Source organism: Anabrus simplex, chromosome 7 (assembly GCF_040414725.1).
Source record: "Anabrus simplex isolate iqAnaSimp1 chromosome 7, ASM4041472v1, whole genome shotgun sequence".
Taxonomy (NCBI): domain Eukaryota; kingdom Metazoa; phylum Arthropoda; class Insecta; order Orthoptera; family Tettigoniidae; genus Anabrus; species Anabrus simplex.
In genome coordinates, this window is record NC_090271.1 from 88017949 (window position 1) to 88035206 (window position 17258).

General features: G+C 40.1%; 1 protein-coding gene across 1 annotated transcript in view; it reads right to left on the minus strand.

The window, feature by feature from the left end:
- LOC136876921 (T-box transcription factor TBX20) overlaps window positions 1-17258 on the minus strand; it is a 343057-nt gene that overhangs the window by 11656 nt on the left and 314143 nt on the right. Inside the window, exon 5 of the mRNA XM_067150676.2 lies at window positions 843-919. Coding sequence (XP_067006777.2) covers window positions 843-919 — 77 coding nt within the window. The remainder of the gene's footprint in view (window positions 1-842; window positions 920-17258) is intronic.

Below are 17258 nucleotides of genomic sequence, written 5' to 3' on the forward strand. Positions count from 1 at the left end.
TCATGGCCTGTACGGAGGTGATTTTGCTTTGCTATCTAGCTAAAGGTTGGTAGTGTGGTGTGTTGTGTTGTGTTGTGTGTTTGGAGAGGAGTGTGTTGGATAAGACCCAAACACCCAGTCTTCGAGTCAGAGGAATTAACCTTATGCAGTTGAAAGCCTCAACTCGGCCGGGAATCCAACCTTCTGAACTGAAGGAGAGTACGTTGAACATTCAGCCAAATAACTGAACTAATAATAACATATGGGCGAATGTCAAACAAATTATCTAGTGACTTAGTTGATGACTTTCCACTCAGATGGTAGAGGTTCGAATTCTAGTCGATTCCGGGTTGGAAATTTCATCCGAAAATTCACGTGTGTCAGGAAGGTCATCCAGTTTTGAAACGACGGCTAAATAAAAATGAGCCAGGGTATCTCCAGTGATCTAAACTGCCTAGGATAATCTGTACAAAGTTTAATATCAATAAATACATTATTAAATATTATTATAATAATAATAATGTAAAAAGGAAATGGCGTATCGCTTTAAGTGCCGGGAGTTCCCAGGACGGGTTCGGCTCGCCCGGTGCAGGTCTTTTGATTTGACGCCCATAGGCATCCTGCGTGTCGTGATGAGGATGAAATGATAATGAAGACAACACATAGGCTACACCCAGCCCCCGTGCCAGGGAAATTAACCAATGATGGTTAAAATTCCCGACTCTGCTGGGAATCGAACCCGGGACCCCTGTGACCAAAGGCCAGCACGCTAACCATTTAGCCACGGGGCCGGACATAATAATAATAATAATAATAATAATAATAATAATAATAATAATAATAATAATAATAATATAACTCACCTTTCAAATTCTGTGAGCCGAGATGAATCTCTAAATCCTTTGGCGAATGGATTGCTGTCTATCTTCAGTTTTGTTATCTGTGAAAGTAGAAAGATTAGATTAGGATCACTTGTTGAAATGGGCACTTTAGTCAAGTCTGTTAAGTGTTGTAATTTTACTTTCCCTCCTCATTTCTACTATTTTGCGTTATGAGGGGCACTGGCAGTGTTGCCTATTCCTTTTGGGTCGTATCCCTACAAGCAAACCAGAATGTCGCTACACTTTACCTGAAAATATTTTTTTTACTCCAGATGTTAAAACCGAACGTATTTGTATTCTCTTCGTAAAAATGTTGTTATATATATATATTTTTTTTAACTATAATTGATTATATGTTTTTAACTCCTCAGAAGAATTTGTCCATACCTTCCTGAAGTCACACATATATTGAGATCCGTGATGTTACAGGATATAGAGTCTTCGTCTCACACCTTCAGGGAGGTATTAACTAAAAGTGAATTAACCCTCAAACATACGCGTATGGGGTGGAATCGCACCCCAGGTCATTTTATTTCCTAGTGAAATGTACAAATAACTTTTCTGTGCTCTCCCCGCTCTTGTACGTTTTTGGCTGGATCCCCGCAAAAAGAGGTTTTTTTTTTTTTTTTTTTTTGCTATTTGCTTTACGTCGCACCGACACAGATATGTCTTATAGCGACGATGGGATACGAAAGGCCTAGGAATGGGAAGGAATCGGCCGTGGCCTTAATTAAGGTACAGCCCCAGCATTTGCCTGGTGTGAAAATGGGGAACCACGGAAAACCATCTTCAGGGCTGCCGACAGTGGGGTTCGAACCCACTATCTCCCGATTACTGGATACTGGCCGCACGCAGAAAGAGTCGTTCTTACATAATCCACCTTAAAATCTCCAATTAATACATTGATTCATATTTTACAATACAATGATATGTGGGGTGAAAAGCACCCCCACGCGTGTGTCTGGGTCCTAAGGATCTGGCGCGTGTGCTTGAGGGTTAAGAAGAAGTTCAACTCCCATTCTATTCCTTTTATATAGTTCTGATGTCACTCAGCGCAGAAAAAATGGGTGTTTATGCATTTGGAAGGACAGGATCTGATTTTGCAAGCATGGCGTACTAATAAATTAAGCTGATAACTGTTAAAAATTTGAAACATCGGATGCCGTTCATTACACCAACACATTTTTAGAAACAAGATTTTAAAACAAGGTATATTTTTACGTAAATTTAACATCTATGGCAAAATATGAATGCAGGTTGTTTAAGTATCTACATTCTGTCACACCTGAAAAAGAAATTTTTTTAAACAGTCCTTAATTTAAATATGTCTTCTAGCTGACAGTATTGTTGCGTAGGTCAAGACAACAGAAAACTCGAGCAGCGTGCGTAGGTTGTAGGAACTGTGGGTTTGGAGGGCGTGGGGAGAACTCCCACTGTGACAGCAAAGACAGGAGAGTGTACGAATAAAATGCAGTTGTGACAGAAATATACGAACAATTTACAGTTGCCACTTCAAATTTATTTTTATTATTTCGTCCACATGCATTACAGTAGTTGAATTCTATCTAATGTCATGAGTAATCGAGACCAGAAAGAATCCTCTAAAAGTAGTACCATACCCGATTATAGCTATGTTCCATGTGTCTTTTATTACACGTTTCCTTGAGGTTTTGCACAACTTCCTTGGAGTGGAAATAGCGCCTTTTGATCCGGCACTCCTCAGTTGAAGTGTACTTCTTTTTTGTGAAATGTTTGCTGTAATCTAGTGCTAATTTATATTTCTTGGTGAATATTACCAGTACTGGCCATGAATTTATCTATCATTCGATTCTGAACAAACAACGCTCACAAGGAGATGAGTTGTCGAAGTCGAAGTTCGAACAAATGACTTATTGTATCCAGGCTCGCATAAGATTATCTCTCACCGAGCTCGGTAGCTGCAGTCGCTTAAGTGCGGCCAGTATCCAGTATTCGGGAGATAGTAGGTTCGAACCCCACTGTCGGCAGCCCTGAAAATGGTTTTCCGTGGTTTCCCATTTTCACACCAGGTAAATGCTGGGGCTGTACCATAATTAAGGCCACGACCACTTCCTTCCCACTCCTAGCCCTTTCCTGTCCTATCGTCGCCGTAAGACCTATCTGTGTCGGTGCGACGTAAAACAACTAGAAAAAAAGATTATCTTGTCGATATCTCTTTAAAAGGTATAATTTGTCCTATATCTTATAACCATATTCAGAGGAAATCATCTTCAAACTAAAATATCCTTCTTCATCTTCATTGTAAGTTTTTTGTTTCTTTTCTTTCGTTTTATATGATTTTTTTTGGTCCTCCACCTCGCTTTCGTCGCTTCATCGTGTTCTTTCCAATGCGACTGTTACATCCTCTTGTCACACACATCATTCTTCTCGTGTTTCACTCCTTGGGGCTGCCTCTTCACGGAAAGGAGCCTAGAACGAAGGAAATAAAAAGAAAAGAAAGGAAGACAGAAAGAAGATTTCGCGCCTTAGGCCAAAACAAACATAAATAATAGTTTTTAAATGAGACAGGACGTGAAGGGGAGGAGGTGACATGTGTAGGAGGAGGGGAATTCCCCACATTCCAGAGCCGGTATGGTAACCAGAAGTGGCACATGTGTGCAACCCCCTGCATGTCGTCAGTAATTGGCCCACCCTGGGTGTTCGCTTGTCGCTGTCTTGTTGCGAGATCTTGTGATGAATAGCGGATACATGATACGCACGATGAGTTCTACAGTCAGGTGAGTATGGACAACGGACAGCACTCTATGCATTGCCCTCTATCTCTCCGTGGTCCTTGAATTTCAGGAATGACTGTAACTCATTGACTGAAGGAAAAATAATCGAAAGCATTTATGCGTAATAGCCAGCCCTGTTCTCTAGGGGTAGCGCTCCTGCCTATTACCCGGAGGCCTCGGATTTTATTCCCAGTTAGAACAGGGACTTTTACCTGGTTCTGAGGTGTGGTTTGAGGTGGTGTGGAGGATTACCATCTTCTATTAACATTAACCAGAGGGGAAAGTGGAAGGGATCCCATACTTCGAAAAATGAAGGTATCGGTCAAAGAAAGACAAGGACCACGAAGGGCGTGAAAATGAAATACTCCCTACGTCTCGCACCGTCGGGGTCGGGAAATAACAAGGGTCGATCAAGAGAGGTCGGCTCGGAAGGATGAAAGGGAGGGGCCTGCACAAGTAAATGGAAGAAATGCCAGGCTCAGCTAGGGGAACCGTGCACGCCAACCCTCGCTCCCAAATTGAGAGTGCTTCATCGCCCTTTTAGTCGCCTCTTACGACAGTCAGGGGATACAGTGTGTATTTGGGGGAGGTGGTTTGAGGTCCACTCAGCCTACGATTACAGTTGGGTAGTTATCTGACGGTGAAGGGAGCTAAGAATAACGGCCGAGAGGACTCGTCGCGCTGACCATGTGACACCTCGTAATCTGTAAGCCTCCGGGTTGAGCAGTGAGTTTGGGTTGGTGTGGTTTATTTATGCCTCAGTTTACCAATAATGGGAAAAATTTATTTTACAAATAGTATACAGTATATCTGTATGTCTAGCTAGTTGTTTTACGTCGCACCGACACAGATAGGTCTTACGGCGACGATGGGACAGGAAAGGGCTAGGAGTGGGAACGAAGCGGCCGTGGCCTTAATTAATGTACAGTCCCAGCATTTGCCTGGTGTGAAAATAGGAAACCACGGAAAACCATTTTCAGGGCTGCCGACAGTGGGGTTCGATCCTACTACCTCCCGAATACTATCTGTCTGTCGTCAGTGAGAACTTCAGCTCACTTGTCAGAGGCTGGTTGGATTTTCAATTAGCACCACCAATAGTTATGTGTTGAAGGAAAACTATAAAAAGAAACTATGGTAGCGCTGTAGTGAGGCGTGATGAGTGATAGTTTGTCATTGCTTTCCTCACTGTGCCAGGAAATGCTATTGTAGTACGACTGACCTATAAGCAAAGCCTTCCGTAATATTCATATGCAGTATTTGTTCCCTGAATGTCATTACTCAGCAGGCTTACCACACATACCTCAACACCTTCAATCCGTCACAACACACATGAGAATGAGTTTTCGGTGGAAGCTAAATTTTACTATGACTTGTGTCAAGAGACAGATGCAAAATAATGATTTCATCTAGAAATAACAGCAAGTGAGTCAAGAATTTCTGAGCAAAAACGTACTAGTATCGACTTCCTCTTCTACATTCTCACTGCAGTCCGTAGGTTATAACACAGATGTATTTCATAGTAAATTTCAAGGATTTTGAAATACAATAGCATATTAATAATAATAATATCATTTGTTTTAGGGGCTGCCTGACCGAGGCGGTAAAGGCGTGCTCGGTTCACCCGAAAGGACGTGGTTTCGATTCCCTGCCAGGAAGTCGAAAACTTAAGAAACGAAATTTTCACTTTGGGAGGTGCACATGGCTCTGAGGTTCACTCAGCCTACACCAAAAATGAGTACCAGGTTAATTCCTGGGGGAAAAGGTGGCCGGGGGTAGAGCTAACCACTCTACCCTATCAAGTGCCGAGGTTACGGATGGTGGAAGCCTTTACCTTCCACCCCTCCAAGGGCCTGCATGGCCTGTACGGAGATGACTTTGAATAATATCATTTCCTTTACGTTTCACTAAGTTTACTGCTTTCGGAGACGCCGTGGTGCCCGAATGTTGTTTCGGAGGAGTTCTTTTACGTGCCTGCAAATCTAACGACACCAGGCTGACGTAACTGAGTGCCTTCAAGTAGGCTACCACCGGACTAAGCCGGGGTCAAGTCCGCCAACTTGAGCACAGAAAGTCGTCAGTCTATCGCTTGAGCGACACAGAATAACATACTAAGTCAGTACCAAGCTATCCTGGTCTAAGTCAAGTAAACCTATCAAAACCTCCCTCGAAATGGTCACACTCTAACATCTCTATTCGACGTTTATTGTAATAATAATAATAATAATAATAATAATAATAATAATAATGGCGAATGGAGGAGGAGAGGTTACCTAAGAGAATAATGGACTCTGTTATGGAGCGTAAGAAGAGTAGAGGGAGACCAAGACGAAGATGGTTAGACTCAGTTTCTAATTATTTAAAGATAAGAGATATATACAACTAAACGAGCCCACTTAACTAGATACAAATAGAGGGGCGAGTTGGCCGTGCGGTTAGGAGCGCGCGGCAGTAAGCTTGCATCCGGGAGATAGTGGGTTCGAATCCCACTGTCGGCAGCCCTGAAGATGGTTTTCCGCGGTTTCCCATTTTCACATCAGGCAAATGCTGGGCTGTACCTTAATTAAGGCCACGGCCGCTTCCTTCCAACTTTTAGGTTTTTCCTATCCCATCGTCTTCATTAAGACCTATCTGTGACGGTGCGACGTAAAGCAACTAGCAAAAAATAAAAATTTAATAAAATAGATGATTGTGGCGGCGATTAGTAAATTCACAGTGGCTTGCAGACTGAAAGCTGAAAGGAAAAGGGTCTATCATGAAGGTTTATATTAGGCCTATTATTCGTTGTTAGGCAATTGAAACCTCGTACTTCCACTGACAAGAAAACAGTTTTCCTCCATCTGCCTTCTGAAGGCTTGTTGCTCTGCTTGACAGAAGACTCCAATGGTCGAATAATTGGGCTATCATTGAACATTGAAAATGGCAGGAACAGGTCATCGGCCATTGCTGACCACGCAGTTTTGGACTTGTTCTGTAAACTTTACTCCTAAGGAGTTACGAGGTTTCCTTTGCCCAGCGACTTATTATTATTATTTTGATTCGTGAGGCCCAAATAGGGAGCGCCTGTGAACTTATTTAGCACAACTTTTCTTCTTTCTTTCTTTCTTTCTTTCTTTCTTTCTTTCTTTCTTATTCTGTTTAACCCCCGGATTGGTTTTCTTCCCTCGGACTCAGCGAGGGTTCCCACCTCTGCCGCCTCAAGGGCAGTGTCCTGGAGCGTGAGACATTGGGCCGGGGGATAAAACTGGGGAGGATGTCCAGTACCTCGCCCAGGCGGCCTCACCTGCTATGCTGAACAGGGGTTTTGTAGAGGGATGGGAAGGTAGGAAGGGACAGGCAAGGAAGATGGAAGGAAGCGGCCTTGGCCTTAAGTTAGGTACCATCCCGGCATTTTCCTGGAGAACTAGTGGGAAACCACGGAAAACCTCTTCCAGGATGTCTGAGGTGGGAATTGAACCCACTTCTACTCAGTTAACCTCCTGAGGCTGAGTGGACCCGTTCCAGCCCTCGTACCATTTAAAATTTCTTGGCAGAGCCGGGAATCGAACCCGGGCATCCGGGGTGGCAGCTAATCACGCTAACCACTACACCACAGGGCGAACACTTTTCTTCTTGTCTTCCCTAAATCTCTTCATTCCTTCGCTGCGTTCTTCCGTCCATCCTGCAGCTTGTATTTTTGCTTTATTAGAAAATTTGTTTTGTTTATGGGATTTCTGAATTTTTTTCTGTCTTGCATTATTTCATCATCTATACCAACTTCCTGAAAGTATTAGTTTATTTCTGTAAGCCAGTTGTGATTTTTTATAGGTACTGCGAGATTTAGTACTTTCTTTGTTAGCCTATTGTTATCCATCCTGATCAGTTGACCATATAATTTTAATCTTCTTTTTCTAATGGTGTCTGTGATCTTTTCTGTTACTTGATAGATTTCCTGTGATTTTCTTTCCATCCAAATGCCACTTTCGCATTTAGATCCTAGAATTTTCCTGAGAATTTTTCTCTCTTGTTTTTCGATGTTTTTTATTTGTTATCTGCCACCAATTATCAGAGTTTCTGATGCATAAAGGACTTCTGGTTTGACAACTGTACTGAAGTGTTATAATTTTGCGTTTTGGGATACAGATTTTTTGTTGTATCTGCTCTAGACAATTTTGTAGGCTTTTTGTAATTTTGTAATTCTTTCTTTGCTTGCTGATTGTTTTCCGTTTGGTTGTATAATTTCACCTAGGTATTTGAATTTATCTACTTGGGAGATTTTTCCATATCTAGTGCTTAGAGGATGGTTGTTAAATCCTGATTTTTTAACTTCCATATAATTTGTCTTTTCATATGAAATTTGCAGACCTGTTCTTGCCACGATTTCATGAATATTTTATACGGAGTGGAGTGCTTCTTGCTTGTTGTTGGAGAGGATTGCCTAGTCATCTGCAAAGGAGAGGCAATCGAGGTGAGTTTTGTTTTTGAGAAGTCTACCATTATTGATCCCTTTTGTTTCATTTTTCCATTCTCGAACCACTTTCTCCACAACTATATTGAATAGTAGTGATGATAATCCATCGCCTTGTCCGAGCCCTGTTGTAATTTCGAATGGCTTTGAAATTTCTCCTAAAAGTTTAACTTTTGCTGTTGTGCCTGTTAGAGTTTGCTTGATCAATTCCCTTGTTTAACTGTCGACTTGAAATTCCTCAAGTATGTTGAACAGGGTCTGTCGGTCTATTGAATCATAAGCTTTCTTGAAATCAACAAAGGTAATTATTGTTTGTTTTACTGTAGTTTTACGAATTTGTAAAATCGTTTTTTAGGTTTAAAATTTGTTCTGGGCATGGTCTTCCTATCCGAGACCCTGCCTGATATTTTCCAATGAGGTCGTCGGTTTGTTTATCTAATCTATTCGGTAGGGCTTTAGAGAAAATTTTGTAGAAGACTCATAGTAAAGAAATCCCTCTACAATTGTTTATATCTTATTTATCCCCTTTCTTGTGGAGTTGGTGACTTAGTGCACACTTCCAATCTTCTTAATTTTTCTCAGTATTCCAAATATTCTGTATGATTTCTTGAATTGTGTAAGACATTTTCTCACCACCTGTTTTCAGCATTATTACTATTATTAATATTATGATTATTAATAATAATATGATGATGATTGTTATTATTATGGTGTTGTGGGTACTAATTTGACTTTCCCTCATTCACGCTGCCCGCTTGTCAATTTCGACGTCCCGTTTTGCTCTACCAGATCGCATAGAAACGTATTTATGGCTGTTTTAATTAATTTTGTCGGGCAAACACTAACGTACACTCTTGGATATATTTTTAGCCTTCGAAAATACGACTACCTTTTCCACGTTTGAACTCGCAATCTTGAGATTCGGAGACCAGAACTCTACGACTTATCAACAGGAAGAGCTACCATCGAAGGACAAAATCTTGAAAGAAATTTCTCAATTAGAGCACAAATTGCACGATTTAAATAATTACTCTGGTCAGAGGAAGAACGTGGGCTCTTGACCACTTCAGTGAAATATAGACCCTCTAGAGATGAACCGCGGACCTGAGAGATGGATAGGCTAATTCCGGCGACGCCTTCTGTCTGCTCATTAGCGATGCGTCGCGAGGCGTCGGAGCGGCCACGGCACGGTGACAGTGCGATGGAGCGAGACGCAGCGCTGCACAAAGACGGCCGCGGAGGGAGTTATGGGGCGACAGTCGCCGACTGGCAAGCAACCTTCCTCACTAACTAATGGCAACGAAGATTTGGTGAGAACAACTACAAACGATCTGCTTCTGCTTTACACAAACTGAAATGAATTAATTTATTTCCGGAGAACTTAGCCAGAAATAAAAATACTGCACAGATCGGTTCCTTTCAATTAAATTCTAACCCATTTCTAAAGCCCAACTTCTTTCAAAGGCAAGCAATAATTCAGAGGGACTATATATTAAGATGTTGGAAGTATGCTTGACACCAATTTAACGTTACTGGACTGGAAGCACAGGAATTTTACAACTCCCTTAAACTTTGGCAGTTCACCTCATACAATGATTACAAAACTCTGTGTTACAGTAGTGGTTTGCGTGATGAAGTTTTACGTGACTGTTGATATAGAGCAGAACCAGTTTTGGAGGCAGTCTGACTAGGATGTAGTATAGGGAATTCACACTGCAATGGGGCCAAAATAACAAAAAAATTATCAGAAAATAAGTACATAAAGAAACCAAATTCTGTACAAACTTTAAAATTGTTCAAATTATCTGTTCAGGGATCTGCCTTGGATTTTTAGCACGCACCGTAAGTTGTTAGTGGGACGTAAGAATCAATAACATAATTAACGACTTTGTCGGTGGAAGTGTTTGGGGAAGGCTCACTCACGTCATTTGACCACTTAAAATCTTCTTTTATGGAACTGTGTCCGTTTTCACTTTGAATATACAGTACTTCGTGGTTGCATCATCTCTGTTCACCGTCCTCTTTGAACTGACCCATTATTTTTCTCAGTTTATTTCTTAATTTTCTTATCATTACGGTTTATTTTTTAACAAATTAAGGATGATTAATGGTGAAAAAGTTTAAGCCATTCTGACCCCAACTTAGCACGTTCGATCCTGGCTCAGTCCGGTGGTATTTGAAGGTGCTCAAATACGTCAGCCACGTGTCGGTAGATTTACTGGCATGTAAAAAAACGCCTGCGGGACAAAATTCCGGCACCTCGGTATCTCCGTAAACCGTAAGTTGTTAGTGGGACGTAAGAATCAATAACATAATTAACGACTTTGTCGGTGGAAGTGTTTGGGGAAGGCTCACTCACGTCATTTGACCACTTAAAATCTTCTTTTATGGAACTGTGTCCGTTTTCACTTTGAGTATACAGTACTTCGTGGTTGCATCATCTCTGTTCACCGTCCTCTTTGAACTGACCCATTATTTTTCTCAGTTTATTTCTTCCTTTAATTCCTGTTTTTCCATAAGTTATTTCCTATTCATTATGAAGAATTCCGCTGAGTATAGGACCTCTGTATTACATTACTGTCATCATTAGCTTATTACCTGGCTCCTTGGCTGAATGATCAGCGTCAGGGCTTTTAGTTCAGAGGTTGTCGGATTGGATTCCTGGCTGGGTCGAGGAGTCTAGCCACATCTAGGAAATTCCTCTTGTTTGAAGGCTGGATGTCTTCCTTTTTCTCAATACCTATGTCTTCGTATTCAAACAGCACGACACACCACCCTATCAACCACTACAAAAACACGTGATAGTGATTACATCCCTTCACATCGGGTTAGCATCAGGAAGGGTATCCGGTCGCAAAACACGGTAAAGAATGCACCTGTAACAACATTATTCTTTTTCTTCTTTTCGTTTCAGCCTTCTACGGGCTGCGATTACGCAACTTCCATTGCTTTCTCAAGTTCTTTCTCCTTCCTCTTTCGCCAATATTTCTTCATCCGTTGGCTTGCTCGTGCTCGTTCTTCTGCCGAGAATACTCTATTCTTCCACATTTTCTCATCATCTAGGTCCTTCAACTCCGCAACTCTCTGCCTGAAGATTTTTCTGTTTGTTATACCTTCTGCCGTGATCCCACATTTTTCTAAATCTCGGTGGACTTCTTTTACCCGTGGGACTTGTGTCTTCCTGTTCTCCTGGAAGGTGAGGATCCTGTTGGCGAGTCTCTCCGATCCCATTCTTTTAATATGTCCGTAGAACGTCAATCTCCTCCTTTTCATTGTGGTGGTGATGTTTTCAAATTGTTGGTATAGTTCTCGGTTTGGTCTCATGCGAAACGTAAACTTGTCTGATGATTTCATGGGTCCAAGAATCTTTCTAAGGAATCTCATTTCTTTCTTTTCCAAATCTGCGTATAAACATTCAGATTTGACTACCGTGATGTAGTGCTTGAATTTGGCCTGGTAGGAGAGTGATTTAGATTTGTAGGTGTTCTGGCATAATCTAAACGCAGTTTCCATCTTTCTTGCACGTCCTTGAATTGCTGCTTTCTCATTCATGTTTGGAGTCAAAATCTCTCCTAGGTACTTGAATGTTGTAGCTCTTTTTTTTTTTTTTTTTTGCTATGGGCTTTACGTCGCACCGACACAGATAGGTCATATGGCGACGATGGGATAGGAAAGGCCTGGGAGTTGGAAGGAAGCGGCCGTGGCCTTAATTAAGGTACAGCCCCAGCATTTGCCTGGTGTGAAAATGGGAAACCACGGAAAACCATTTTCAGGGCTGCCGATAGTGGGATTCGAACCTACTATCTCCCGGATGCAATGTAGCTCTTTTGATGTCACCGTACTTCGTCCTCATTGTCCAGGTTGGGTCAGTGGTATTTATTATTATTATTATTATTATTATTATTATTATTCATTATCATTATTGCAACTTGGATAGTAAAATAACTAACGATGATAGAAGTAAGGTGGACATAATATGCAGGCTAGCACAAGCAAAGAAGGCCTTTTTTAAGAAAAGAAATTAGCTCACTTCGAACATTGATATAGGAAGTGAAACATGGACGATAACTAGCTCAGAAAGAAAGAGAATAGAAGCTTTTGAAATGTGGTGTTACAGAAAAACCTGAAGGTGAGATGGATAGATGGAATCATGAATGAAGCCATATTGAATCTAATTGGAGAGAGGAGGTCGTTGTGGCTACATTTGACGAGAAGAAGGGATAGACACCCAGGACTTGTTCAGTTGGTTTTAGAGGGAAGTTTAGGGGGTAAGAACGGTAGGGGTAGACCAAGGTATGGATATGACAAGCAGATTAGATCAGATGTAGGTTGGGTGCATCACTTATGTAGAAATGGAAAAGTTATCACAGGATAGGGTGGCATTGAAAGCTGCATCGAACCAGTCTATGGACTGATGACTCTTTAAATTATTATTATTATTATTATTATTATTATTATTATTATTATTATTATTTTTATTATTATTATTATTATTATTATTATTATTATTATTCAGGTCTTGTGATTAGAGCCCCGTCAATTTGTTGTTTTCACAGATTTATGAATAACCCTTCATCAGATATTTCGAGACAGAAATGGATAGCTGCCCTAATAGTGAATTCTATGAAGACTATATATTAAAAGAGTTTATTAAAACAAGCTTTGGCAAATCCGTCCATCCGTTCTCCTGGGGCGATTTGCTTCATTTTTGTTTTATTTTGTCCAAAATTATCGACCGGTGAATCATGAGACAGTGATACGTCTCTACGTTCAGCCAACTTTGATTAATCATACAATTAAATCATTAAATGATCACTGCAGTAATTGCAGGCGGTGTTAGAGAATACATTCTGTGCTTATTGGGTTGTTAGGCGACTAAGACTTCCAATAATATTCCGTTATATGTGATTTTCATCCTTAGTTATGTCATAGCACGCAGCCATGTTCGGTTACTACCTGTCAAGCCAGAGAGTATACACTTCCTCTGATCACGGAAGAATTATATTCCCTGCTAGATACTCTGTGATTATCTAAACTTTCCCAGCTTCCAAACATATTCAATAGATGGCAGAGAGTTCCTAATATCTTACATGCAGCTAAGAGAAAAAGTCTAAGTACAAACAGACCCCATCATGACATACGCCTTAGAAATTATCTGGTAACACCTATCAAAGGATAACCTAGCTACACTAGAAATAGTGAAGGACATGTACTGTATCTTAAAAACATTCTCTGCCTGGCCAAAACGCTCCTTCGAGAGTAACCTATGAGCTAACAACACAACCGTTCTATACAGAACAACTGCGATTTAAAATACCATTGCCTTCTACGACACAACACCAAGCTTTACATTAAGAACTGCAGGAAAAAAAGAATATATGGATAGATTTTTACCAAACAGGTGGCATGATGCGCAAGTATGGATGAATTCTGACTACGAACTGCCGCATACCATAACGCATACCGTAAATGTTCATAAAACCATTGAAAAGTGCAGGCAAAACAATAAGACTACGGCAGGTATATCAAGACGAGTTATCTGACCTATTTATAATGAATGCTGTGGAGCAGGGTGGGTCCTCTAGTAGATATTACGATACATTTATTAATTTTCATTATAAATTTAGATACAGTTTCAATATTTATTATTGTATTATTCTTATTATTACTTTAAGTTATAGTTTTTTTTGTTTTTTTTTACAATTTGGAGTGAAGCTCTCAAAATTACAGTTGACATTTCCGTCGGAACATTAGCAGGGAGTTAAAACCATTTGAAAATTTTCACAGAGAAATTTCTGTTCTGCGACGAGCACCAAACAACACACCAATAACTTCCCAGTTATGAATTGTATACCTATGTCCAAAGTCACGAAGTCAAGGCTCGTACTGCCTGTTCTTTTCTGTATCAACCTCGTTGGAGTGCTTTTCATCTCAGTTAAATGGCGCCTTTGTTGGATTTCCTATCGATGACTGCAATGTCCACTCTTTTAACTGAACCTTCAGTTAATGTACAGGTTATTTTATAGGAAGGGCCGAATTCCGTCCCCGCCCCTAATTTCGTCCCCCACGCACACGCGTAGCCTTGTCCCGCAGTCTTATTTTGAGAGTTGGTCGTGTGCACAAAGTTTAGTTTCCATGTACAAGGAGGATTCATTTTTCATGCTGAGCTCAGTTAGCGCAGCATTCAAATTAAGATCCTGTTATTCCTAGAGTGAGCATTAATATGTGTATGACATACTGGACTGTATTTCAGTGGAGTGGTGTAGTTCCTGGCGTGTAATCGCTACAATGAGTGGGTTGGCGTGAGTTACTGTAAAGGCCATTGCAATAAATCAGGGAATGTTCGTAATTTCGTCCCCCTTCATTTTATGTGTTATTTACGAAGTGTATTATTATTTTCAGATGGGGAAAACACAAGCACTGAGAAAAGGAGGCTATGAAAAAGGCTATTAAGGCAGTGAAGGACAAGACAAAGGGTTACAAACGTTCAATTAAAGCTTTGAACATCCCATGAGTAACGCTGGAAGACTATATTAAAAAGAATACCGAGAAAAACTTTTCATAAATGGCCTTCAGGTAATTCAGTATAGGAAAAGTGTTTGGTAAGGTTAGAAAGGAAAAAAAATATATTAAAATTAATTGTACTTTTCATAAATTTGGTGGGGGACGAAATTACGAACACATTTTTGGTAGTATAATTTTTGCAGTGTTTATGTTTATACCAAATATTGACTACATTATGTGATAACAGTTTCATTGTAATTTGCCCGTAAGTTGAGAATATATTCAGTAATATATGTATACCAATTTCTAGCCTTGTCCATAATATTCCTGAAACTCTACAAGTCCAAATCTGCTAAGGGGACGAAATATGGGCCGCCTGCTTAATACGAACTGTTGTTATTTCTAAAGCAGTCAAATATCCTTCTTCTGAGCTTATGGCACCTGTTATTTCCTAAAGGCTTCCATTTGCAGCCAAAATCAAGAACTGATAAAGAGTTCCAGTCTCGGTGCACTCATGGCAAAGGTCTTCTAGACTTCTGCCGGAAACACTACCAACTGCTACAGTTTCTAACGGATGATGAGGTAGCTCATAAAATTTGGTCTAATAGTTCCCAGGTCCGGCCCCGCGGTGCAGGGAGCAACGCGTCCGCCTGTCATCCGGCGGCCTCGGGTTCGATTTCCGGCCGGGTCAGTGGTTTTTAATTGTAAATGATTAATATACCTGGCCTCGGGACTGGGTATTTGTGTCGTCCTTAATGTTCCTTTCCTCACATTCAACACTATGCACTTCCGCAATTACAATTACAATATGGTGCAAGTAGTGGCAAAAGATCTACAGAGGTCGATGACACGAACAAATGTCATTCTTAAAAGAAAAAATCCCAGACGTACACTTTCATCAATCGCATACCTCCTCTTAGAAAGAGCATATGGTAAAGGTTAGAGAAATTTGCGGGGAAATAAATAATTGATTTTGTAAGTCGATTCAGTCAATTGTTTTCGTTGTCAGAAATTAATTTTTTGTTTGTAATTCATGCATGCCTTTAGGGATTATGTCACGTGAATAGAGGTCAGTCAATTTGTTGTTGTATCAGTGTTATGAATAATCCTTTATAAAATATTTTGTAATAAGTTATTTGCTAACGTATGATGAGGTAGCTCACAAAATTTGGCCTAATACATTCCCTAAAACGGAAATTAATCCTGACTTATGCCATCGTTTACTTACAGACTTCATGAAAGAACATGTGGGTAAGGTTAGAGAAAGTTATGGGGAACAATCATTGATTTATCCTTCCTTGTAAGCCCATTTGAACTGGTATTTAGTCAATTATTTTCATTGTCAGAAATTTAACATTAGGCCCATTTATAACTACAACAGCAAAAGAGCATTAGCATTTATCGAAGAAACAAACAATATATTTGTTATTCAGTGAACTGAATCACGCATATTACATTGACACTGGAAACAAAGAAAACATGTAGTAAATACATTACCAGAGTGTTATTAATGAATAAAGGGAAGTTGGAAAACTGTTAGATTATAATTCTCAGGCGGTAATCACAGCTGATAATGGAGAAATCAGAAGCTTTAATTAACTGACAGACAAGGAAAGATATTCATTGAAAATCGTTTTTCGGTGCTACAGAAGGCAACATTAATATCTCAGAACCAGATATTACATGCTATAAGACTTCAATAGAAGGCCTACAATTATTTTTAAATGGATATCATTTTAATAATTGCGCTTATGGAATCGAATTAAAAAGTTTCCATATTGATTTCGAAGGACATTGAGTAAGCTTTCTACTGGTAATTAAAATCTCCTCTTTGTTTCTAAAGGGGTGTATTTCATATTTACTTTTATCATTGCCATTCGCAATAATGCTAAAGGCGGTTGTTATGACTGGAGGAAGTTATTTGGTTCATTTTATGACGGTTGGAATAATTATCTAAAATTTATCTCTCCGTCCGTCTCTCAGTTTGTTACTTCGGTGTAGAAAAATAGCTGATCAAATCTACGGGACATTTTCTATTTGAATTCCTGTTAATCCAATTTTACGCATTAAAGACCAGTGGCTAAATATGTAGCAACCACTTTTCTTCTCTGTTTGCTCCAATTAACCTTCTCTCTGTTCTGCATGATAGTGTGTTCGTATAGATTTTGTGGGTGTAATTTTCATCTCACAAGCGTGTTTCGACTGCTTATTATCACAGTTGTTCCGGCATTGTGCGGATAAATATTTGACCACGATTCATCTAGGTTCAGTATGTGCAAGGTGGTCAAATATATGTGGACACTGTGTCCACATTGCCTATTGTAGGCAGCAAGGAATATGCAATTGGGTAACCAGTCCAAGAAAGAGTGTGAGCATGAAAGCGTGAAGTATTTTTCTATATTTTGTTGAATGAATCAAGGGGCAATGGGGAGATTAGACGAAGATCAGAACGCAAATTCGCAAATCTTATCTTATGAGGACCGGATTAAACTCAGTTTAAGCACCGAACGTGACAAACCGAACTGCAAGGTTCAATCCATGTAAACTGCGTTATATGTCTTTGTACGCACAGTTCTGTTTGTTTTTTGTTTTTGCTGGTTGCTTTACGTCGCACCGACACAGATAGTTCTTATGGCGAAGATGGGAAAGGAATGGCCTAGGGATGGGAAGGAAGCGGACTTAATTGACGAGTATTTT